Source organism: Panicum virgatum, chromosome 5N (assembly GCF_016808335.1).
Source record: "Panicum virgatum strain AP13 chromosome 5N, P.virgatum_v5, whole genome shotgun sequence".
Classification (NCBI taxonomy): domain Eukaryota; kingdom Viridiplantae; phylum Streptophyta; class Magnoliopsida; order Poales; family Poaceae; genus Panicum; species Panicum virgatum.
Window position 1 is genome coordinate 34,101,603 of NC_053149.1, and position 25,449 is coordinate 34,127,051.

At 44.7% G+C, this 25,449-nt stretch overlaps 2 protein-coding genes and 1 long non-coding RNA gene across 3 annotated transcripts; 1 reads left to right on the plus strand and 2 right to left on the minus strand.

The window, feature by feature from the left end:
* Positions 1-1,227: 1,227 nt before the first annotated feature.
* On the plus strand, positions 1,228-14,628 carry LOC120672867. The gene is made up of 8 exons (XM_039953472.1): positions 1,228-1,825; positions 1,949-2,011; positions 2,792-3,502; positions 9,847-9,981; positions 11,169-11,252; positions 12,218-12,274; positions 12,409-12,495; positions 14,013-14,628. Exons 1-8 carry the CDS (start codon positions 1,343-1,345, stop codon positions 14,298-14,300), a joined length of 1,908 nt encoding a protein of 635 aa, XP_039809406.1. The 5' UTR covers positions 1,228-1,342; the 3' UTR covers positions 14,301-14,628.
* Positions 14,629-18,277: 3,649 nt separating this feature from the next.
* On the minus strand, positions 18,278-23,149 carry LOC120675634. The gene is made up of 5 exons (XR_005675407.1): positions 22,837-23,149; positions 21,597-21,651; positions 20,915-21,047; positions 20,265-20,376; positions 18,278-18,511 (listed from the first exon to the last, which is right to left on the minus strand). It is a non-coding gene; the product is annotated as an uncharacterized LOC120675634 (long non-coding RNA).
* A 1,149-nt stretch (positions 23,150-24,298) lies between these two features.
* Positions 24,299-25,449, minus strand: LOC120672045. The gene is made up of 3 exons (XM_039952338.1): positions 25,097-25,449; positions 24,798-25,021; positions 24,299-24,712 (listed from the first exon to the last, which is right to left on the minus strand). The coding sequence occupies exons 1-3, from the start codon at positions 25,336-25,338 to the stop codon at positions 24,615-24,617; spliced, it is 564 nt and encodes a 187-aa protein (XP_039808272.1). The 5' UTR covers positions 25,339-25,449; the 3' UTR covers positions 24,299-24,614.

The window sequence follows — 25,449 nt, forward strand, 5'->3', positions numbered from 1 at the left end:
GGGCCTGCCGCCGGACCCGCGCCTCGCCGACCCCGACCTCCTCGCCGCCATTGGAGCAATGGCGCACCAGAGCCTTCCTCGTCCGCGGCACCTGCCGCCGATAGTCTGCGCCTCCCCTCACCCATCTCTCTCCCTCTCTGTCTCTCTCCAGTATTAGATTAGGCATGAGCTTCTTGTGAATGTACTCAGAACCATGTACCCCTACTCGATTTGTACATCTAAAGATGTCCTGTACAGAACCTAAGAATACATGAACCTAACATGGGGCACTCCAGAAAGGACCCGTGATGCGGGAGGCAGCCGGATGTGGCGAACCTTCGGCCAGACGTGCGCGTAGTGTAGTATGCCCAGGGCGCTCGTGCCTACCCTTACATCTCGAACATCGTCTTTGGTGCCGGCTTTCCCTGCCACGACCAGCGGCGCAGCCATGGCTGCAGAACAGCAGAAGGGGAGCCGAGCGCGGCGCCCAGGATATGATGGGCGGGTAGAAGATCGCTTACTGAAAAAAAGATAGAAATGGGTCCAATATAAGGGATAAGATGAATCCGATTTAGATGAGAAATATTTTCAATTATTTTTAATTTTATAGTATATTTCTAGTATAGATTATAGTATAAATAGATGTATAGTTACATCTATTGCTTTACGATGAACGTTTGAAGTGGTTATTTAAGTTGATGTTCCAATTTTTCTTACCAGTCTCTAACCATTATTAATTTATTTTCATTCGAACTAACTACGTAATTCCGTATATTTGAATTCGCTTTTCTGATTCTGTTTCATTTTCCAAATAAAAATATAAGTGGTTAGATGCAGACCGTTTTCACAGCACGACCTGCCCACTTCTGATTTGTCCTTTCATTTCTTCCCTCCAGGCTAAACGGACCCTGTTTGTTGTTCTTTTAGCCCGTCACATTAAAAAGAATCTTATCATTTAGAAGTAATAAATAAAATTTATTTATAAAATCTTTTTGACAGATGGATGCTAATTTGCGAGACGAATCTCATAAAGCTAATTAATCTATGATTTGGTACAATAATGCTACAGTAACCACCGCTAATTATAGATTAATATATCTCATTAAATTTATATCGCAGTTTAACCTCAGTATTCTGAAATTGATTTTGTAATTAGATTTTATTTAATATTTTTAAATATTAATTTTTTTAATATAACATGATCTTAAATTTACTCCCTGGATCGAAAGAACCCGCAGAGCCCAAACAAGACGTCCCAGCACAAGCCCAAACCTCCGATCCCCATTTCTTTCTTCCACAAGTAGTTCCACCCCGTGCCACCTTCCCCCTCCGACACTAACCCCGAATCGGCCGCCGCGGGGAAATGGGGCGGCGGCGACGATTCACGCAGCTGGACGACGGCGACGACGACGACGAGGTGCCCGTCAAGACCAAGCCCTCCGGCGGCGGCGGCGCCTCCTCGGCCCCCAATCCCAGGAAGCCGCAGCAGCAGCACCGCCGCGTCGCCGCGGACGACGAGGAGGAGGAGGAGGAGGACGTGGAGCTCGAGGAGGAGGAGGACGACGAGAAGGACCTGGAGGCGATGAGGCGAGCAGAGGAGGAGGAGCGCCGGGAGCAGGAGGCGGAGACGCAGACCCGCCGGCGCCGTGGACGGCCCAAGCGCCGCCGCGAACCGGAGAGTGAGGAAGAGGAGCCCGAGGAGGAGGAGCCGCAGGAGGAGGAGCCCCGTGAGGAGGATAACACGGAGGCGGTGCCCGTCGGGGACCCTGTCAAGGTCACAGGCAAGGGGAAGAAGCAGAAGAAGCACTACAACTCCTTTGAGTACGAGGGAAACACCTTCGAGCTGGTAAGCCGCCGTCTCCTTCCTCTCCTGCTTCCCGATTTCCGCCCTGTTGTGTGGTTTTAGGGTTTCGGGAGGCACGGATTATTTCCTTTCCGGTGGATGATTGATGTGGGCTTTATCGTGCAGGAGGACCCCGTGCTGCTTACGCCTGAAGACCGCACTCAGAAGCCCTATGTCGCCATCATCAAGGTCTGCGATCAGATCAGGGACTCAGCAATTTAAATGTTATTTCATTATTTTTACTCAATTTGTTTGTAGGGTTCCATAGCATAGTTCACTAAGCTTGATGAGTTTGTAACTATTGATGCTTCTGTTCTGTGATAATTTGAGTGCCCAGAGTCTTTTTACCGGTAAGATAGACATGTTCATTTTACTATGAATGCTAATTACCTAGGCACATGGGATTAGGCTACGTTCTGGTTTGTGCTAGTTTCAAATTGGCATTGTGCCTAGACTGTAACTCGCATAGATTTGTATCAAGGTTTTTGTTCATGTGACCTCACAGTCCTCACATAAATGCTTCCTTTAAATGTAATAATCCCTAGTTTTTTTGGATTGCTTATTTTGTTCCCTGCATCTGGTTGCTACTACTAACTTCAAACTGTTGCTTTGAATTGTTGGATAATGGAATATCATAGTTGACATTTTCGTGAATATTAACTAAGCTTGTGCTAGGCATCATTTTTGGTTATATTTTTTTTTCTTATGTTGCCATGGATGCAAATGGACCTTAAGCTGAGGCCAACCTTTGTGTGGAGCAGTTTAATATCAACCTTAAATTATATTCTATGACTGGAATGATTACCTATTCTTGCTAGTACGCTGAGGTCAAAGTCCCTTATCATTTTATAACCAGAAGATATGTTTTAATAGTGATCCTTAGTTTTTGATACCGATACCTACTTGCTATGGTTCTCTATGATATTTGATTTTTTGTAACACATTTGCATGCTACTTATCTTGGAATAGGATATAACAGAAACTGATGGTAGCTTAAATGTGACTGGTCAATGGTTTTATAGACCAGAAGAAGCTGATAAAAAAGGTGGTGGAAACTGGGTAGCACGTGACACGAGAGAGCTATTTTACAGTTTTCATATCGATGATGTGCCTGCAGAGTCAGTAATGCACAAATGTGTGGTCCATTTCATTCCTCAGCACAAGCAGATTCCCAGTCGAAAGCAACACCCTGGATTTATTGTCCAGAAGGTCTATGATGCAGTTGAGAAGAAACTTTGGAACCTAACAGACAAGGACTATGAGGATAACAAGCAACAAGAGATTGATCTCCTTGTTAAGAAAACAATAGACCGTATTGGGCAGCTTCCTGACCTTGAACATGAAGAAACACCTATGGACAACAGCGATCATTTATCAAATAAACGAGGCCTACGTAAAAGACCTCTTAACCCTATAGATGTAACTAGAGAACCTCTAGTTGGCAAATCTGAGCAGTTTCCAAAAGCAGAGACACCTGGAAGTGATAAGCTAAGGAATTATGACATCCTTGTCAGATATAAAGCACTTAATGGTGAGAAAATTCGTGACAAGTGGCTCGACATATTGGTAGATTGTATTCCACTATCATCAAAGGAGAGTGCTGGAGCATCTCATGCTGATCCTGATGCTGCCACTAAAAGTTCAACTGACGGTTCATCTGCAAAGGATGTTGGTTCTGCTGTAAGTCACTTGTTCGTTTTCATCTAAATGTTCTAAACTCTTGCATATTATATCTATCTTCCATGAATCATATTTCTAGTTCGTCAGTAAAAATGTTGATGCCATTATGTGGTTAGGTCCTCTAACTAATCGCAAGTTATTGCAAGTAATGTCAAAGGATTCCTAGGTCATTGTACAACTTACCAAATGAAGCATCTGTCACCTAGGGACACTACTAATTAGCAAACATAACCAACTCTGATGGCTGCTAAACTGGTCCTACATTTCTTTGTGAAATAGAATTTTGAAATGATCCAGAACCATTTATGTTATGAATGCCATGTCATTTTCAATGGATCTCTGAGGCTACATTTATTTATTAACATGCATTGCTAAAATAAGTTATCTAAGATGTGAGGTTTTAAAGCCTGTCTCACAGTTAAGTAGATGGTTGTGTTGATGCTGTGGCTTGCTAATATGACAAAAATTGCGCTCTTTTTGTTGTGAAATACTCCCTCCGTCCCAAAAAACAAGTCAGCCTAGGAATTCTAGGACAAATTAACAAGAAGATAAAATGACCATGTTTGCCCCTACTTATTACCCATATTTGGCACTAACTGATTCTTGCATGCACATGCACTTTTGAAATAGGGTAAGATGACTTGTTTTTTGGGACAGATTTGAATCCTAGAATGACTTATTTTTTGGCACGGAGGGAGTAGTCTATTTGTTCCATCTTCAAAACCTATAGACTGAAGGGAAAAGAGATGTACTTAGATGCTTGAATAATGTTGAATTTGTGGCATGGGGGTGTTTACTGTTAGTCTGCCAAAGTACCTCTGTTATATCTGCCACTGGTCAGTATGATTTCTTCAGCAAGAACTAATTATGGCTTTTAAGCACCAAGCATATGTTAGCAATGCAATTAATCATAATATCTTTTTCATTGGTGATGGCCATCTTGTTAGTACTTACAATATAAACTTTTGGTTAATTTTGGATAACTGGAAGGATGATAATTGAAAATATGGACATTGCTTGATTGTGGTCCCTTTGAGCTTGGCGTTTACAAATTATGTATTCTTTGAAATATGCCTGGATTGAGAGCACAGATTAATTTTTTTTATTCAATGAATTAAGAAATCTCATGGTTTGGGCACAACTTGGATAAATTTGTCCACACTCTGTTAGAAGCTCAATTCTAATTCTCATTGAGCTGAGAGGATGACACTCGAGCTGGGGAAGTTTTCTGGTTTTTCTTCATTCACACTCACAATGCCATGCCATCCAACGGGAGGGGAGGCAACACATTTATACACAGCTGCAGGGCAGCCAACACTGAGGCATATTCTACTCCTCGTCTAAGATGCCAAATGAAAGGACTAACTGCTGTCCTATCTAGATGCTAAAGCAGTCCAAGATGCTGTCCTCTAGGGCAGCAATGGTGCTAGTGCGTGCTGCAGAAAAATGAGATGCTGCAGCCCCACACAGGACTACAAGTACAACCCCACAAAGACCACAAGTACAGAGACTTATTCCCTTCATTCTCCCCCTAAGTCTTGTGCGTCGTCTTGTGGGAAGATTGGACCATCCCGGTCTTGGAGCAGAGCTCAAGGAACTTGATCCTCCCAAGGGGCTTGGTGAGCAGATCCGCAAGCTGATCCTTGGTGTTGATGTAGCTCGCCTTGATGGTTCCTTCCTCCAAGCAGTCTCGGATGAAGTGATATCTGACCCGGATGTGCTTGCTCCGTTCGTGGAAAACGGGGTTCTTCGCCAAGGCCAGAGCGGACTTGCTGTCCACCCTGAGCTCCACTGCTCCAGTGTCTCTGCCGAGTAGATCACCAAGCAGTCGAGCGAGCCAGAGCGCCTGAGTCGACGCGGTGGAGGCCGCTATGTACTCGGCCTCGCAGCTGGACAAGGCCACCACCTGCTGCTTGACCGACTGCCAGCTAACGAGGCACTTGCCGAGGAAGAAGAGGATCCCGCTCGTGCTCTTGCTGGTGTCGATGTCGCCGGCGTGGTCGCTGTCGCTGTACCCGACGAAGTGTGCCGCTCCAGGACACCTCGGGTAGTGGAGACCGTGGTCGAGAGTCCCCGCAACATAGCGGATGATCCTCTTCACGGCCTGCTGGTGCTCCGTCGTCGGTCGCTGCATGAACCGACTAACACAGCCGACAGAGAACGCCAAGTCCGGCCGTGTGTGGGCGAGGTAGCGGAGGCTCCCCACAAGGCGCCGGCACTGAGTAGCGTCCACCTCCTCTGCCGTGCTGTCGCGGCTCAGCTTCAGCCTCTCCTCCATCGGAGTGAGAGCTGGGTTGCAGTCGGTGAGCCCAGCGAGCTCGACGATGCGCTTGGCGTAGGCGGTCTGTCGAAGTGTGATCCCGGAGTCGTCTTGGTGCACCTCGATCCCCAGGTAGAAGGAGAGAGGCCTCAGGTCGCTCATTTGGAAGGTGGCCTTCATCTCCTCCTTGAACGCCACCACCTCCGCATCCTTGGTGCCGGTGATCACCAAGTCGTCGACGTAGACACCCACCAGCAGGGCATTTCCGCCATTGCCCCGCCGGTAGATGGCCGCCTCGTGCGGGCTTTGCTCGAAGCCCATCCCTTTGAGCGTGGAGTCCAGCTTGGCGTTCCACGCCCTCGGGGCCTGCCGCAAGCCATAGAGGGCCTTGCGCAGGCGTAGCACCTTGCCCTCCTTGCCGGGGATCACAAACCCCGGCGGCTGGTGCACGTAGACCTCCTCCCTCAAGTCGCCGTTGAGAAACGTCGACTTGACGTCCATGTGATGGACGCGCCAGCCCTCCTGGGCAGCCAGCGCAAGGAGAAGTCGCACGGACTCCATCCGTGCCACGGGAGCGAAGGCATCGTCGAAGTCGACCCCCTCCTGCTGCACGAAACCTCGTGCCACCAGGCGAGCCTTGTGCTTGACGACGGTGCCGGCTTCATCCCTCTTCAGCTTGAACACCCACTTAAGGGTGATCGCGCGGTGACCACGAGGGAGGTCAGCAAGCTACCAAGTGTGGTTCTTCTCAACCGCGTCCATCTCCGACTGCATCGCGGCACGCCATGCCGCGTGTCCCTCGGCCTCTGCGAAGGACCGAGGCTCGCCGTCGTCGCACGCGAGGTGCAACTGCGCCTCCAGGTCGTGAGGCACCAGTCCCGGCACCGGCTGATCACCGAGAAGGTCCTCCATCGTATGGTACCGCAACGGCTCGCCGTCGTGGTACGCGTTGACGCGCTCCTCGTCGTGAGAGAGCGGAGTAGCGAACTCCACCGGACTGTGCTCAGCACGAGCAGGTGTCGAAGTAGACGTGCCCGGAGGAGTGGCTATCGGTACTGGAGTGCGCGGCGTCGCCGGCTGTGGTGGTGCAGCCGAGGAACTCGGCGCAGCCGGAGTCGTAGCTGAAGGGCATGGTGCCGCCGGTGTGGCGGGCGCCGGAGTCGGTGGAGGCTCGGGGACCGGGGTAGGCACGCTCGGCGAAGAAGAGCTGCCTACTCCCCCAGCTCCCTCGAAGTGGACGTACTCGACGGTGAAGTCGTCGTACTCGGAGCCGAGCCGTCGCCCACCGCCTTGTCCCACGCCCATCCTCGCCCTTCGTCGAACACAACGTCGCGCGCCGTGCGCTCACGTTGTGTCTCCGAGTCGAGAATGCGGTAGGGCCTTCGAACCCTCCGCGTAGCCGATGAACACTCCCGGAGTGCTCCTGTCGTCGAGCTTGCCGATGTGGCCAAGCTCCTTGGCGAACGCGAGGCAGCCGAAGACCCGCAGGTGGGAGACCGCCGGCTTACGCCCATGCCAAGCCTCATACGACGTCATGCCGTCGAGTGCCTTGGTGGGCGAGCGGTTGAGGATGTAGACGGCCGTCACCACCGCCTCTCCCCAGAAGACAGCCGGCATCCCCCTCTGCTTAAGGAGGGCCCGGGCTATCCCCACAACCGTCTGGTAGCACCGCTCGACGACGCCGTTCTGCTGCGGGCTGTACGGCGCGGAGTAGTGGCGCTGGATGCCCTCATCCGCGCAGTACGCCGTGAACTCGCCGCCGTTGTCGGTGCGCAGCACGCGCAACTTGCGGCCGCTCTCCGCCTCCGCAGCAGCCTGAGTACGCCTGATGGCGTCCGCAGCCTCTCCCTTGCTGCCGAGGATCATCACCCACATGAAGCGGGAGAGGTCGTCGACGAGCAGCAGGAAGTAGCGCCGTCCTCCTGGTGTGACCGGTGTCACCGGGCCACACAAGTCCCCGTGTACGAGCTCGAGCCGCTCCCTGGCTCGGAAGCTCACCTGCTGGGGGAAGGAGTGTCGCCTCTGCTTCGTCAGTACACAGACGTCGCAGAGCTGCTCCACGTGGTCGAGGCTCGGGAGGCCTCGCACCATCTCCTTGGCGCTGAGCCGCTTCAGGGCCTCAAAGTGAAGGTGCCCAAAGCGCTCGTGCCACTGCCATGCCTCGTCGTCCCTGCGAGCTGCAAGACAAAGAGGCCGGGCCACCCCGACGTGGAGGATGTAGAGGCGGTTCTTCCCTCGAACCACCCTGGCGAGAAGCTGGCGACGGTGGTCCCAGATGCGGAGGACCCCGCTGTCGATCACCACGCAGGAGCCGCTCTCATCGAGCTGCCCAAGGCTGATGATGGAGTTTCGCAGCGCCGGGATGTAGTAGACTCCGGTGAGCATCCGGTGCTCTCTGAACTTGGCGGTGAAGATCACGGAACCCACGCCCTTGATCTCCACGGCGGAGGAGTCCCCGAACCTGACGGAGCCACCTACGTCGACGTCCAGGTCGGAGAAGAACTCCCGCCGCCCGGTCATGTGGTGCGTGGCGCCAGAGTCGAGGTACCAGCCATTGACCCTGTCGTCGTCGGAGCCGTTGCCGAGGAGGACTCGGGCACGCGGCTCCTGGGCCGCCGCCGCCGGCCTGCGCGCCACCGCCAGGGGCGCGGCCGCCAGCCTGTGCGCCGCCGCCAGGAGCGCGGCCGTCAGCCTGCGGGCTGCCGCCGCCGCCGCCGCCGGGCGCGTGAGCCACCAGGTCACCGCCGCGGGGCGCGCGGGCCACCAGGTTGCCGCCGCCAGGCGCGCCGGCGTCCAGGCCGCAGCCGTGGGGGTGGGCTGCTGCCCGCCGCGCGGTCCGCTCCCGCGCCCTCTCCCTCGCCAACTCCTCAAGGTCCATGTTGGCGGTGGTGTCGCCGGCGATGGAGCCCCTGAGGCTGCCGCGCAAGGTCTCAACTTCAACCTCCGCCGCACGTGCTGCATCTTCCGCCTCCTCTGCTTCCACCTCCGCCCTGGCCGCTGCCAACTCCGCTGCAGCCAGCCTACCGCCCTCGCCGCTGCTGCTGCGGCTTGAGCCGTCGCTCGCCTGCGTTCCTCTGCCGCGTCGAGCTCGGCATCTCGCTGACGCCGTGCGCTCGAGGCGACCGAGCGCTGAGACGATGCGTCGGACATGGCGCGCCTCCAAGGGGCTGTTGCGTGGGGAGGAGGAAGGCAAGGGGGAAGCAGCCGGTGGTGCAGCTGCTGGTGGTGGCTGGGCTGCTACAAGCTCTTGGGAAGGGGAGGAGCAAGAGATATCCAACCTACAGGAAAGTACGGCTCTGATACCAGTTGTTAGAAGCTCAATTCTAACTCTCATTGAGCTGAGAGGATGACACTCGAGCTGGGGAAGTTTTCTGATTTTTCTTCATTCACACTCACAATGCCATATCATCCAACGGGAGGAGAGGCAACACATTTATACACAGCTGCAGGGCAGCCAACACTGAGGCATATTCTACTCCTAGTCTAAGATGCCAAATGAAAGGACTAACTGCTGTCCTATCTAGATGCTAAAGCAGTCCAAGATGCTGTCCTCTAGGGCAGCAATGGTGCTAGTGCGTGCTGCAAAAAAATGAGATGCTGCAGCCCCACACAGGACTACAAGTACAGCCCCACAAAGACCACAAGTACAGAGACTTATTCCCTTCACACTCAACTATGGTTCTCATGGCGTCACCTAGGCGACAAGGTGCTTCCCTTGTTTTGGGCTAAGGCATCGCCTTAGCCCGCCTAGGCGGCTAGGCGGTGGTGACTCGCTACACCTCGCCTTACCGCCCAGCATAATGTTTCTTGATAGGGTTAACTCCATCTCTGTCCTCTTTGTCTGCATTTATGTGCATACTTCTAGAATCCATTCAGTTTCTTTAAGTAAAGAACATGTCTCAGGTCTCATTTTTCTGTTTATATTTGTAACTTTACTCTTTTTACTGTTATATTTATGAAAAGTATGCTTGCTAATGCCTTCAGCCTTCTTTTTGACTCTTTGCATCCCTCATTCCATGTTTCTGTACATCTGTTGATCCTTCTTTTCCCTGTTATAACAATGATTTTCTATGTTTTCAATCAGGACAATGAAAAATCATATGCACCTGATGTTGTTGTTCCAATCATGGTTGCATTAGAAAGATCTGCATATGAAGCTCTAGGCAATGATTTTTTGAAGTATAACCAGAAACTGAGACAGCTAATGTTCAACATCAAGGTATGCATGTTTTTATCATGGGACACTTGATAACTTTAGATGCTTACCTGTTATCATACCATCAATCTTGATGGTGTATTACTGCAGCGAATGTATGTTTGTACTCAAGCATGCATTCATTATGTGCCAACGTATATTCTTATTTTCCAACATGGTTTTATATCTTGAAAACATAGAATATTTCAGTTCAGATTGCTTATTGTGTTTTGGCCAACCAAAATTGTTAGTTTTAAAAATTAAAACTGTCCTATTTGAGAACCTTTAGTTCTCTGCATGCAGTGCTTGTGTATACTGCAAAGTTACTGACATGCAACCTCAATTTTATAGTTATGTTAGCTTGCTTCAAATCTGTTCCGTGGCACATTTTTGGAGTCCATAACATGTAGTGATTCTACTATTCTAGCAATAATCTGTTAGTGAAATTCATACTACAACAGATAAGTTTAAAGTTGATGCTATGGTTACCAAAACCTTGGCCATTCCAGTGATCCAATCACCATTTACTGTCTCCATAAACAGTTTTTGCGTCCTGTACAACTAAATAGAACTTGCACATCTGAACTGTGATACACTTGAATGCAATTGTAAACAAAATAGCCTGATGGCATCTTCTGCGTTATTACAGTACTACCACTTGATGAACTTGATAAAGTGAAAACAATCTGTATGTCATTGTCACCCACTGACCTTCTCCATAAGATGTATCAGCTCCGTACATTCACCAAAGTACAATATAAAAAAAGATTCACAGATCATTATTTGCATATTAATGTTCTGAATACTAGACCTTTTCTATAATCCATTTCTGTATGGATTAGGCTAGTTATTATTTCATGTTAAAAATTATTTCATGTTAAAACATAAAAACCAAGAACATTTATTAATCTGAAATTATATATTATATTTCTGAAGGAATATTTGTATTGCTATTGCGATAGTGTTCATACTTGTGTCTGATTATCAGGATGATAGCAATTATATGCACCCTAACTATTTCATGTGAGGTCCCTTTCCATATCAAAAATTTATAACTCATGCTGCATTATAATACTTCTCTTTGTTTCTATTTCTGTTTTTGTTTCCATAGTTGTTCTCTGAATCTGTTTCTATTGTTATTATTTCAATGGACTTATTTCTATTGTTATTCTTTCAATGGACTTACCATGGTGATTTTGGTTATCATACAGAACAGCTCTAAACTACGCAGCCGACTGATGGACAAGGAGCTTGATCCTCCAGTTCTTTTAACTATGGCCCCTGATGAATTAAAGGTCTAATTATCATTTTAAATATTTTACATTTTGGTTACTATAGGAGCCAGATATCCTATCTTCATTACTTTGTTGACTAAAATCAATTTCATCCTTGTGCCAATAGCTCACACTCTAGTTATCTTAAGTTGATAGGATAACTTCATTTACATTGACTAATTGATAGGACAGTTTACTTGTGGCAACATGGGTGACTGCTGTTGCAGCATGAAACAGTGCGATATGGCAGCGTTGTAATATATTATTGTGTAAAAAGTGGCCAATGTTTAAATTTCTGTAGTTACTGTAGAACTCCGCCATGGCCGGTCCCAAGCCCGGGTAAAGGAGGAGGGTTGTGTTAAGGCTTGGCGAGCCAATGTAAAAACCTTGCCACTCTTATGGAGATTGTTGATGTTGAGTTACTGTAGACTTTTGGATTATGTTTTTACTGTTGATATTCCATAAGCCCATAAATGTTATGTTTTCTATATCCTTCAGTTTCTGTTTAAGTCGACTCTCTGGGGGAGTGTTTACCTGAGCCTTCTAAGACCAAATAACAGTGGACTTATGTATAAGGGGCACAGTTCCCTCTTCTAATCCTAGACATCCTCCTTCCTCCACCCTGGATGATATTACATAGTTGAGAATACTCATCTTCTACACAATGGTTGCGTAAATTACTTGGTGACCATCTGTGTTTGGTTGTCTATGAATTGTTACTCTTAGTCTCAGGACTATTTTGGTGTTTGTGTGTTGTCATGTTGGACATGCAAGAACATGGTATTCAGTACCACTGTATTGAGTATACTAAAGTACTAGTAGCGTAGATTTACTGCTGGACCCATGTTTTACTGAAGTTATTCTTATTTTCTGAGGAAATGTTTTTATAGTTTCTTGTATCTGTTAACGTTTTCCAATTGTATATCACACTGTATCACAAAACCCTTGCCATGAAGTGCTTATATATAGTATTTACAACATTTCAGGTTGGTTTGACTTCAGCAGAAAAATCATCTGAACCAGAAGAGTCAAGACAATTGCAGGTATGATACATATATTTTTGTAAACTAAGTAACCAGTGAAGAGAACAAAGAGGAATGTTCATTAATATAACTGAATTTTCACATGTAACTCTTTTACGCTATGATTCTCTAAGTTTGTCAATTGTCTTACGTAGATGACTGAGACAAGATGTGGAAGATGCAACGAAAAAAAAGTTGGCATATCTGATATTATCCATGCAGGTCATGGAGATCGCTATCAGGTCTGAAAATCTTTCATGTTGTATTCTCTCTTTTTTTCATACCAGTTCTCACACAAGATGGAACTTGTTTGCTTTACTTTGTTGCTAGCTGTATCATTGACTTTTCCTAAGCAGTTACATACCACTCGTACTATCTGCTTATTAACCTACTGTAAAGAAATATTTCTTAAATGGTAGTGTTTATGTTGCAGTTTGAGGGAACATCTAAAAGTTTCAGTTTCTTTTTTCTTTAGCATGTACTGCAAAATGTTTTAACTCGGTTGTAGACCCCATAGGGTGTAAATTAGCTTGATTTTATAAGATTATGATGTTAGATATCCTATTCTGTAGTCTTGGGAGTTTAGTATATGTTTTCAAGGTTCTTCAGAGTAAATTGCACTTGTTGCATTCAGTATCAGTTGTTGTTAGAACAAGCAGATTCAGTGAAAAATAAGGAACATAGATGCTTTCAGGTAAGACTTAAACCTTAGGTTAGAACTGGATTGGTAATTCTTGGTATAGACAAAATATAGCCAAAGTCTGAATAACCCCCTAAACTATAACTTGGTTCAATTTACCCCCTAAACTAGGCAATTTAGTCCATTTTACCCCCATATACGATTTGTCTTTTTTGTTTCTCCATACACAAGTTGAATTTTAATTTCAAATTTTGCAAGGCAGTAGTGGACATCACAATGCATATCAAAAAAATTGTTATAATTTTTCTTCGTTATTTTTCATATAATTTTGTACTCCAATGATTAGTTTATTATTAAATATCCTAATCTACCAAATAATGATTAAAAATTATGATGTATTTTTCTAAGATGTATTACGATGTGTACTAACATCTTGTAAAATTTCAGCTTAAAACTCCACCTATGCATGGAGAAATGAAATAGACAAATTGTATTAGGGGTTGTAAAATTTCAGCTTAAAACTCCACCTATGCATGGAGAAATGAAATATACAAATTGTATTAGGGGTTAATTTGAACCAAATGTCATAGTTTGGGGTGTAAAATGAACCAAACGATAGTTTAGGGGGTTTTCCGAACTTTAGCTATAGCTCAGGGAAGTAATTTAGACTTTTTCCTTGAAACATTGAAATGCTGCTGGCGTTCTTAATAAAATGGGCCTTAGGTTGATTCTGTAACCAATGTTGAGGAGATAACAGATTGTTTATTTCTGAATCCATGCTACTGCACCACTCCCAAGGGTATAAAACTTTGTGAACTATAAGTCCTTCTGCAAACTTCTTTAGTGGACATTCAGTGTAAAGAGATTTCAACAGTTCTACTGATACTGCTTAACAGATGTACTGTTTACATGGTGTGCTGTTGAACTTGGATTCTATTGCTCGGAATAGATTTAGGAGGATGTTCAGTCTGTAAAGGGTTTTCAACAATAGTACTGGTACTGCTCAACAAATGTACTGTTTACATAATGTCATGTCAACTTGGATTCTTTTACTTGATTGATTTAGAAGGATGAATTTCATATAGGGAACTGAGCTAACTATTTTCCTTTGGTTTTCAGCTTGAGTGTACTTCCTGCGGCCTCACATGGTTTTCATCAAGAGATGCCATCACAACGCTGACTGAAGACACCCCAAGCAGTGCTGGGAATGTGGGAACAAACCCTTGGGCAACTGCGAAGTTTGACGTCCTCGAGAAGCAGCTGACGAGCCCACGGGGCCAGCCTGACAAGCTTGCTGCTGACTCCCTCCAGAAGAGCACCGCGGCCTACATGCCAACGCTGGAGAAGCAGAAGTCGTTCGTTAAGCCCAAGCCGGGGGAACCCTCCCCTGCAGTAAATCAGGAATAGAAGTGTGGCCATGTTGCGGATTGGTCTCCGGCTTTAGGACAGGAACGTGTAGAGACTTTGTACATATAAGAGCAAGTATTATAATAGGCTATAAGCAAGCTAAATAGTGAGGTGGAGAGTAGGGGGAGAGAAGCGGTTCGACACAGGAACCAAGAAACCAAACTGTGAAAGATCTTTGCAGCCAAGCAGTCGGCTGTAACCTTGCTCTAAGCGATGTAGGATTGCATTGTTCCCGTTTCTTAATAGGACACTAACTCGCTTTACTGGTGGTTGTGCCCAGCCGCTCCGGTACTTACGTTCATGTTGCCACTGATACTGTCTGCTGTAATGCCTAGCCATAACATTTATTGGAGTCTTGGAGAGGTTGAAAGATTATGTTTGTTTTTTGGGAAACGTTAGTTTTGGGCCGCGCAGGAAAAGCGTTCACGATCTGACCTGCTGGCCTCCACCGTCCGATAGACAAACGAAATCCAACCAGAGTCTCAACCTGACCCCTCTCTAAACAACGTCTCTCCAATTCCCAATGCCAACATAGACTTGATTATTTGCAACCGGGGCAAAAAAAATACGGCCAACTAATATTTGGGCCGGGCGAGGTTGAAATTTGCAACCTGCCACAAAAACCAAGCTAGACACAGGCTAATTTTTTTTAATCTGAAACCGAAAAACCGGATCCAACTTCAAAAACCACATTTTTACCCGAACTTGATCCAACCGAGTGTTCTTGGGTCACGTGTCGGGTTCTGGAAAGGGCATGTAGTCTAGTGGTTACAGAAGTTTTATTAGCACATCAAGTCCTAGGTTCGACTCTTTGTGGGAGTGAATATTTTAGAATTTAATAGCGTTGGTAGGTGACGTTCCTGTCGACAGCGAGACGCATGTGATGATTTGGTCAATCTCGAGAATTTTCCGGCTCAGTCTCCGAAGATGCTCATAAAGATATGATTTGCGCACGTGTATTTAGAGTGGTGAGTGTGCGTGCATTGTTAATGTCCGAGTTATACCGTGTAATCTCAAAAAATATGTCGGACCACTAGCACTCGAACGTCTAATAGAAACATCTCCCATCAGATAGTCTCCCATCGGACGGTCCATGCAACATTTAAAAACAACGTCTGCAACATAAAAACTCAATATATGCAACATAAAAATTAATAGTTGCAATATCAAATTATGTTGAAAAAGTTTATTATCCGTCTATCAACGATGAGAAAAAAACTTGCCGCAACATCTATTTCATGGTGCATGGAACATTCTAAATCTTTCGATGCAAATGTAATGTCCGGATAAAATACTTGCAACATGCGTGTGAAACGCGTGCAACATCATAATATCCAGATTTACCTTTGCAACATTTAAATAAAACACTTGCAACATTGTTATAAAATTTGGAAAAAGTCTAAATAACCCCCTCACATATCGGCAGTTGACTACTTAACACCCCAACCTATAAAACCAGATATTCTACACCCCAACTTTTCCAAAACCGGACAAATAACCCCCTCAAGCGGTTTTGGATGGTGGTTTTGTCTTTTTGTCTTTTTTATTTATTTCTTATGAATCATCAAAAAAATATTATAAATCATAGAAAAATTATAAAATAGAAAATCTAATTTTGTTGGACTCCACATTAGCAGAAGTACACAGTGAACATATAATATGGTATTTTTTAATATGATTTTTTTTGTTTTAGATTTTTTATCTGTTCTTTTCTATAATTAATTGGAATAATTCATAACTACAGTTTCTATTGTTCGATTGTGGTGAAATTTTTATGGAGACTTAATTATTGTATGCTTGAACTGTAATAAAAATTTTATACTCATTGGATCATGTATTACATATTCATGTATTACATAGTTATAAATTTAACAAGCATAAACCCTAAATAAATCTTTAACTATGTAATACATGATCCAATGAATATGAAATTTTTACTACAGTTCAAACATATAAAAATTAGGTCACCATAAAAATTTCACCACAATCGAACTATAGAAACTGCAGTTATGAATTATTCCAATTAATTATAGAAAAGAATAGAAAAAAATCTAAAACAAAAAATTGTATTAAAAATATCATATTATATGTTCACTGCGTAGTATGTGGAGTCCAACAAAATTTGATTTTCCATTTTATAATTTTTTTATGATTTACTATAATTTTTCGATGATTCATTCAAAATAAAGAAAAAAGACAAAACCACCATCCAAAACCGCTTGAGGGGTTATTTATCTGGTTTTGGAAAGTTTGGGGTGTAGAATATCTAGTTTTATAGGTTGGGGTGTTAAGTAGTCAACTGCCGATACGTAAGGGGGTTATATAGACTTTTTTCTATAAAATTTTGAAAAAAAGTTTATATCACCCACTCACCTATTGGGGTGAACTACATAATCCCTCAATCTATGAAATGGTTTATATCACCCCCTTAACTTTTCAAAAGCTGTCAAATTACCCCCTAAAGCAGTTTCAAAAAATCATAGTAAATCAGAGAAAAATCATAAAATGAAAAATCCAATTGTGTTAAACTCCAAATAAATAGATTTACACAGTGAACATATAATATGGTATACTTTCGTACATTTTTTATAGCTACGAAGAAAAGCATAGATTTAAAACTATAATAAAAATATATACTAAAGCATACCATATTATATGCTCACTGTGTAGATCTACTCATTTGGAGTCTAACATAATTGAATTTTCCATTTTATGATTTTTCAAAACTGCTTTAGGGGGTAATTTGACCGGTTTTGAAAAGTTCAGGAAGTAATATATACCGTTTTATAGGTTGGGGTTATGTAGTCCACTCTCCATAAATGAGGGGGTAATATAGATTTTTTTAAAAAAAATTGAAACACATGAAACTTGCGCTTGCAACATGCAACGCCCTAAAGAAGGAGCAGGATGTCGAGCCGGAGGAGCTCGCTGCTAGGGAGTTCGCGCCATCGGCTCGCTGCTGTGGAGCTCGCGCCGCCGGGGGAGCTCGCGCGGCCTCGTGCGGCCCCGGCTCGAACCTGCGGACACCCTCGCGCGCCCCCGCCCCAGAGCTGCACCTCACGGCCGTGCCCCGGGCAGGGCGAGCTCGACCTCCGCCGCGCCGCTGGCCGGGCGAGCTCGAGCTCTATCACGCCGCCGACAAGGTGAGCTCGAGCTCCGCCGGCAGGACGCTATCATGCCGGCGGTGGCGGAAGCCAGTCGGGCCGCGTGGGCTGGGCGATGCGGTTCGGCAGCACAAGCCGTGCGGCCGGCCGGGCGCGGCTTGAACGCCGGGATGAGGAAGCGGAGGAAGCTGTCGGCGACGTGTCCACGGCGTGCTCTGCGTCGCCAGCCATGGCATGCGGCAGGCGGGGAAGGTGTAAGCGGGCGTGGCGCCTCTGCTGATGGGGCTGATCCGCTTGAGCACGATAAGGAGCAATACGAATGAAGGGATCAGAGGTTTTTTTTTTTTGAAAGATGAAAGGATCAGAGTTACAAGTAAACGAAAGTTCGTGTTTTTTTTGAAAGATGAAAGGATCAGAGTTGCAAGTAAACGAAAGTTCACACGATGGTACACAGGTAACTCCAAACCACGAACTTTCTTAGTGGTACCTGCATAAAAGACTATTTATCATGTCCTTTTTTTTGCCCCATGTGAGCAGCATGGTCACAGTTTTTTTTTTTGCTCGTGCACCTAGCACCACAATGATCACGGTCCCTTTTTTTATGGAGACGGCTAAAATATGGCCGGCCATAAAAACAACCATCCGTACGGTCTTACTATATTTAATAAAAAGTACAAACCAGCTTTCCCACCCACATCTAGGACCACCTAAAAATGCCCCCCCCCCCAATTCCCCTTCCTCCCCCTGCTGAAAATTGTCCGGGTGGCCTCCCTCCACCCCGCGGCCACGGCACCGCCATAGACCCAGAAAGAAGGGACAAAAACAGTAAAAAAACTGTGCATCAACAGGGATTGTCGCAGGCAAAAGAAAATAGAGAAAAGAATTATGTTGTTGATGTAGAACATATGATGTATCTAGAACATATACAGAAAAGAAAATACAGAGATTAATCTAGAACACATCGATGTATCTCACAAGAGATTGAAAATATATTGTTGCCTACTTCTAATATATACACATTCAAGATTGATCTGCTTAACTCTATACCAAAAACCCAAGAAATATCCTCTGCATTGTCTCCACTTTTGTCTCCACTTTTGTCAGGCACTGCAAGGAAAAAAGTGTAGATCAGATGCAGCGAAGTTAGTTTTTATATGGGGCCAGTAATGTTGAGAAAATTGTTTAGACAAAGTGCTCAGTTATGCTTTCTTGTGAACACATTATTGCCATTGCCCAAAATTCTAGTAGTAATGTTTAGAAATTGCTTAGACAAAGTACTCTTTTATGCCTTTGAGTGAACACAATATTGCATATTTTAAAATGCAGCAAGTTAGTTTTATTCTTGTAGTCATGTTTAGAAAATGCTTTGGAAAAAATTCTCTGTATGCCTTTATATAAACACATTATAGCCTCACCACACAAAATACTGCTAAACACCAAAAAATTTGCTTCAGAATGTTCCTTAAACTGAAAACATTATCACTCTGACCTGCCTGACTTTAGATTATGAAAAGGAAGCACAAAATTGCTACCATGCATGTTTTGATTATGAAAAAAAGATTATGTTGCTTGCAGGAAGCATTGATTTGAATGAGCTACCCTATGAATTTGATTATGATTTCCTAGATGAAGGTGGTACAAATCCTTCCTATTGCACTCAGCCAGCCTTCCGTGTTGTGAGGTCACAATGCAATGAGCAGGGCCTGAGCCATCAAAGCCAGAATGATGTTGTTGCCACAATACTTGCTGGTAAGAGCACTCAAAATGCAAATACTTTCTGTTAACAATCAAGCATCTAGTGTTGTTGCTGGTGATGTTGTGCAAGAGGGGCTAGTAGATATTGTAAAAGATGCAGTGCAAGATGAGATATGGTTAACACCTCCAGTATTGTATATAGGGCAGATTTTTGGCACCATAAAAGTGGCCCGGGGGTTCTACAATTCCTATGCACAAGGGTTGGGTTTTCTATCCGTACAAGCACTACACGCTTATCATGATTGACATGTGAGAAGCAGAAAGTTTAGTTTGTTTTTTAACAAAAAGAAGGCCGTGGGAGGAAAGTAAGCGAGGAACCAGCAATTGTAGAATCTGATGATAGCAATTATGAGGCGCAAGAAGCATAGTCTGAACCTGACAATAACAATGGAGATGCAGAAAAGAGAAAAAAGCTGGATGGTGGCAAAAAAAGGAAGAGGAAAAAGATAAAACATACAGGCTGCAAGGCAAAGATGGTTGTGAAGTTGATTGCTGATAAATGGCATGTGATCAAGCCATCCCTAAAAAAGTTTCTAAGATCTCACAAAGGGATACCTAAACAGGAAAAAGATTTTATTGCATTGTTGCATGGATGCAACTTGAGCATAGGTCGAATAATGCAGCTTATGAATGAGTTTTATGGTTCAGCACAACTAGTTTCATAAGCCAAATATGTTGTCAACTTCCACTCTACCATTCGAAGAATGGAAAAGTACAAGGATATGCAAGAAAACCATGGGGACCACTTTAAGGCCCTGGAAAATCAAGATCCAGAACTTTTCTACAAACTTAAGCTAGACACTGACCACAGAATTGAGTGCCTATTTTGGATTGATGGTGCAGCTAGGCATGCTTACATTGAGTCGTACGGTGATATAGTGTCTTTTGATGCAACATATATGACAAATATGTATGACATGCCTTTTACTCCCTTTATTGGTATAAACAGGCATGGGCAGTCTTTCATGTTGGAATGTGCCTTCATAAGAGATAAAAAAGACTCCAACCGCATCCTAGATCACCTCGGGAATTAAGAGAACAATCCTAGCTCGGCAGATCTAGCATTTCGGAAGGTTCCAGAAATGAATCAGGTGAGGAGGGTGACCTATAGGTGCTGCCTATGTGGCGTGGAGGATGTATCGCCACTGTACATTGACGTCGAATCCGAGAGTGATCTTGTTGAGGCCCAAGGAACAAGGAACAAGGAGGAACCAAACCTGAAAAGAGATGTGATTGTGTTGATAAATGATGCATAAAACTGAAATAGATGCCCAGTCAAGCTAAAACACAAATAGACGCCTAGTCAAGCTAAGATAAATGCTTCTATAATTGATATAGTTGCCTATAGAAAAGTACTGAAAATGCTTCTACTATTTGACGAAAATGCCTATTGCAAAGTATTGAAATGCTTATGACAATATGAAAAAGATTGTACCTAAGATCCTGCCCCTCCCAGGGATAACAAGCTATGTGTCAGCATGGAAACACTCAAGTTCAGTTGAGAATTTTCAAGTTCAGTTCACTGTAGCATGCGAAGTCATAGAGGATCGCTACAAATTTGAAGTTGTATGTTAAGAGACGATCTAACATTTAGGATACTCGGTGCGAATGATGCTTTATTTATGCCACTAGACCAAAAGTTAATCAAATCTACAAACCAACACTAAGTTTAAGCAAAACCAATAAGAAAACAAAGCCAAATGAGATTTGATGCTAAATTGGAGATGCAGAAAACTACAATTTTCAATCCTTTACCTCTCAATTTGGCCTTAGTCTTGCACTTTTCTTTTCCATTGAACCCATTTTAGCCTCTGTAGTGTTGCTCTACCATCTTGCATTTGTCGTGTGATGCTTTTGCTTGCCAGCCAGCAGACGCCACACGCCGCACCTGCTTGCAGCACAGCCGTGCATCCAGTGATCAGTCGAGAAGAGATGTAGCCATCATAGCATAAGTTGACTCACCATGCTTGAAAATGCATACATGTATTCAAATATGTCCTTTCTAGTGCACCAACATAAAGTTCATCTATGATTAAATAAGAATTGCACTGACACCCAATTTAATGCCTATATATCTTGAGTCTAATATTTCTCTTATTCTATATGATTCGAAAAAGAAATTGACCCAATTCGAAAGGATGTCCCATAACATACGAAAGGAAAACATGTACCAACATAGAAATCATGTTTCAGTAAACTAGAGAGAAAATTCAAACAAATTGTGGTCATATGGTACCACTACTAATTTATTGTATATAAGAATTTTTATTGCCTAATGAAGTATATTGTTTTGCCTATTTTAGAACTATATTATTGCCTAATTGGAACCACATTATTGCCTAACCAGTAATACTACTGTAAAACTCCCAAAAGTGATAGTATACCAACCACTCGAGAGAGAGAGAGAGAGAGAGAGAGAGAGAGAGAGAGAGAGAACCAGAGTGCGTGTCCCCTAGTGCAGCACGATGCAGGCGGCATGGCCCTTGCGAACCCTATAATTAAAAAAGCTCATCAGAAATTGCCTTTAGGCAAATGCATTGTTTTGCTTACCCTGTAGTGAAAATTTGCCTAACCAAATATATTATTTTGGCCAACTCATAATAATGATTTGCTTAAGACTCAATTTGCTTAGACTTGATTGCCTAAGAGCTTGAATGTTGCCTAATAATGATAAAAATAAACAAGGAAAACTCATAGAACATGTCCTAGTTTTAATCACAAAGCCACTCATTAATTAATCAAAAATACATGTCGATGGCTTGAAGCTAAACCAAATCTTCAATCACCTTTGAACCGAAACTTTATCTTCACTGGGTAGATAATTGATCAAAATTACAACTAAAGAAATGGCATCAATTCAAGCAAAAAAGAAGCAACCCTAAACATTGGGACGCTCATAAAAAGTATGAATGATTAATTCCAGCAAATACTAAGTGAAAGCATTGAATTTTCATATACCATAACAGAAATAATGCCATATGAATTAAAGTTGTGCGAACCTAGGGAATTTTCAATGGATTGAGTTGCGTATATTAAATCAGAAGAATTGCCAAGATAAATGCGTTGAGTTGCCTTTGTTCTTAACACATTATTGCCTGGTGAACTAACTATTGTTGCCTAGAAAAATGAAGATAGTACAAATTCCTTCATAGTAGAGAAATAATGCCAAAAAGGCACTGAAGACAGTACAAGTAGAAACCGTAGCTACATTTTTTCTCTCTAACGTTTAATAATTAGATAATTAACATAGTCTTGTTCATATTGTCTATAAACTAAAATCTATGGTGTGTCTTTCTTAGAGATGAGATAATTGACTGCTTACCCAAATGACTGCTGAATCGAGCAAAATCAAGTTTAAAAGAACAATAATGGAGAAGCAAAGTAAGCACCAAATTAACAAGGGCTGACGATTCAATTTTAGTGTCATATACCGTGAAATTGGTTTCTAGTTTCTACAAGTTCTAATGACACTCTACCTTGCTGAGCGCATAATGGAATGATCAGGATGGTAACTGGGTGTTGCCATTCAACAGCCTTGTCGTGTATGTCCCTGAGCAGAAGCTCTGGTTTGGGGTCTCGCCTCCTAAGGACGGTCACCGGTCACCGTTACTCCGCGGCCCACCAACGACAACAAATCCCTAGCAGAGAATGGTGACAGGGGTAGAGGGGCGGCTCACCTGACCGCTGTGGGCTGCGAGGGTGATGGTGACTTGGTGCATTGAGGACGCTGACGACGAGGCCATCTCCACCGCGGCCTCACACACAAATGTCCCTCCCGGGAATTAGGATTGCGAGGATCGCGGCCCCTACTGTGGAGGGGCGCATCTCCCCCGTCGGCTAGAGCGGCTCCTCTCCGACGACGCAGAACCTAGGCACGCGCAGACCTCCCGTGCGGCGCGGACCCAAGCAGATTGGACCTGATAGCAAGCGCATCGGTGGATCTGCTCCAATGAGGTCGCGGCACGCGCGAGTCCAAGGCGGCGGCGGCGTATCCTCCACGGCGGCGCACAAAGCTCCGGGCGGATCGAGTTCGGCGCGGGCTCCTTCATCCCGGCGAGCGGCGGCTCCATTTTTCTCTAGGCGGTGCGTGGATCCGAAGCCAGCGCGGCTCGGCGCAGCTCCCGCACAGCCTCCTTCTCCTGCAGCGTGCATACTTAGGAAGGACGGTGACCTCTCCTGCACGCGAATCCAGGGAGGGGGAGGGCAGCGGCGAGCTCCTCCTGCGGGCAGGGCAAGCGCCCGAGCAGCTCGTTTCTTCCCTGGAAACAGCTGCGGCCCGCCGCCTAGCCCTCCTGCGTGCCGCCGCCGGATCTCGGGTGGAATCTGAGAGGGGAAATGAAACACGGGAGGAGGAGAAGATGAGTGGAGGAGCGCTGGAAAATAAAAGGGGCGCACTGGTTGGTTCTAAATGGTGCAGAAACGCACGGATCAAGCCGGCTGTTTCGTTCAACCAAATCACAGCCGGCCGATATGATGTCATTACCTTTTTGTATTTGCCTCATGCGCCTGGCACTAGAATAGTCACGTTTCTATTTTTTTCCCTTCATGCGCCAACCACCAGATAGGGGGCGCCGAGAGGAAAGGAACGGGAGGGTTCGTGCACCCGGTCCATGAATGGGAGGTATCGGCGGCACGCAGCACTGCAGCAGGGTCATCTGGTGACTTGGTGTATGGACCAGGTGCACATAGGTGGCAGACGAGATTGCTGGTCACAGTTGTTTATTTTATTTGCCTCATGCGCCAGCAATAGCACGCGCCAGCATCACGGGCCTGTCTCTGGGCCCGCATGCGCAGCGCCAGCACGTTCAACCCACAATCTAACAGGAGGGTATAATGGTCTTTGTACATCTCCGTTAGTCACCGTTGGGCACTATTCCATCCAAAATAGTATACAGGTAAACGAAAGTTCGCGTGATGGTACACAGATAACTCCGAACTTTTTAGTGGTATGTGCGTAACCACAAACTTTCTTGATGGTATGTGCGTAAAAAACTCATAAATAAATAAATAGAATCAGTGCTTAAAATATGATAAAAATATATCATAATAATATATAAAATATATAAAATTTGCAGCCACATCAACAGATAGGCACACATCATTTCTTTCATTCAGAAATTAGAGCAACAGTTAAGCAACTAGGTTGAGTGGTTTTCATCACATAAATACTGGATATCCAAACCACAAGTGTCTTAAGTTACATAAATATTGCATAAAAGCAGCATCAAAGCAAAAGAAAAAGTAGTTTCTGCAGACCAAAAGTACTGGGCATGCCAAAAGAATATAATGCCTCATCACATAGGAAAAGTACTCTCAAAACAACACTCAGGAATCACACTTTATTCAAGCTGCAGTTTCTTCTTCCTTCTGGTATTTGCAGCTGGGCTAGCTGGACCGGCTGGAGCCCTCTTTGGTGTGAGCTTCTTAATGGCACGTTTCTTCCTTGGTATCTGTGTTACATCCGCTGAGGCTTCGTAGGATCCAATGTCTTGATGAACAGGGGCAGGGTGCAATGCTTGGAGAAGAAGAGGGTCATTGGATCCAGTTCCAGATCTTGTGTGAAAAGTAAGAAATATCTATCAGTGAGGTTATTGTGAATGACAAAGTATTGAAAAGTGAGAACAACTTAAGAGCACACCTGCTAGTCCAAGTATTTGCAGTACTTGTTGAAGTACTGTTTTGTGGCCCTTTTTTTGCTGACACCAGTTTTTGTAGATGATTTTCTCTTGCATTTCTGGTGTGTAGCATTGGCCACTGTCTTGTTGTGTGGGAAGACCATCCCTAGTGCTGGAGTGGCCACAAAAAACGCTAGTCTCTGTGCTACAAGGAGTTGCTTTCTTGAACCTTTTCTTTGGTAGACCCCTGAAAGGTAAATATGAAGGCAATATAATTGAGTACACCTAGTTATAGAAATGAACTAATGTGTATGAAGTTTACCTCGCAGCCTCCATTATAGCTATATTTTCTGGATTTCCATTCTTACAGGTGTACCAATGGTACTCTAACTGATGGCATATAGGGCACTCATGTTTCTTCCTGCCATTACCTCCCTCAGTAGCAGATTTCTTCCTGCTACTACCACCCTCCAAAGCTGATTTCATCATGTTCTTTCTCCTTCCTGCAGTTACCTTAAGCAATGGAGGATGCATGAAGAAGCCATGTGTGGCTTTGGGCCACATGGACTTGTCAGGAATACTAGGGATAGAATCTTCATATGCAACTTTGAATTTCTCAACTGAGTAGTACTCATCCACATAGTCTTCTAGCGCAGCACCTGGAATTGATGTGAT

Excerpts from the sequence above, each read along its gene's own strand:
- LOC120672867 (XM_039953472.1), top strand. The coding sequence starts at position 1,343 with ATGGGGCGGCGGCGACGATTCACGCAGCTGGACGACGGCGACGACGAC. Across the intron at positions 9,982-11,168 it reads AGCTAATGTTCAACATCAAG|AACAGCTCTAAACTACGCAG; the intron begins GTATGCATGTTT and ends GTTATCATACAG. Across the intron at positions 12,496-14,012 it reads GTCATGGAGATCGCTATCAG|CTTGAGTGTACTTCCTGCGG; the intron begins GTCTGAAAATCT and ends TTTGGTTTTCAG.
- LOC120672045 (XM_039952338.1), bottom strand. The coding sequence starts at position 25,338 with ATGTGGCCCAAAGCCACACATGGCTTCTTCATGCATCCTCCATTGCTT. Across the intron at positions 25,022-25,096 it reads GCTATAATGGAGGCTGCGAG|GGGTCTACCAAAGAAAAGGT; the intron begins GTAAACTTCATA and ends TTTACCTTTCAG. Across the intron at positions 24,713-24,797 it reads GCAAATACTTGGACTAGCAG|ATCTGGAACTGGATCCAATG; the intron begins GTGTGCTCTTAA and ends TTTTCACACAAG.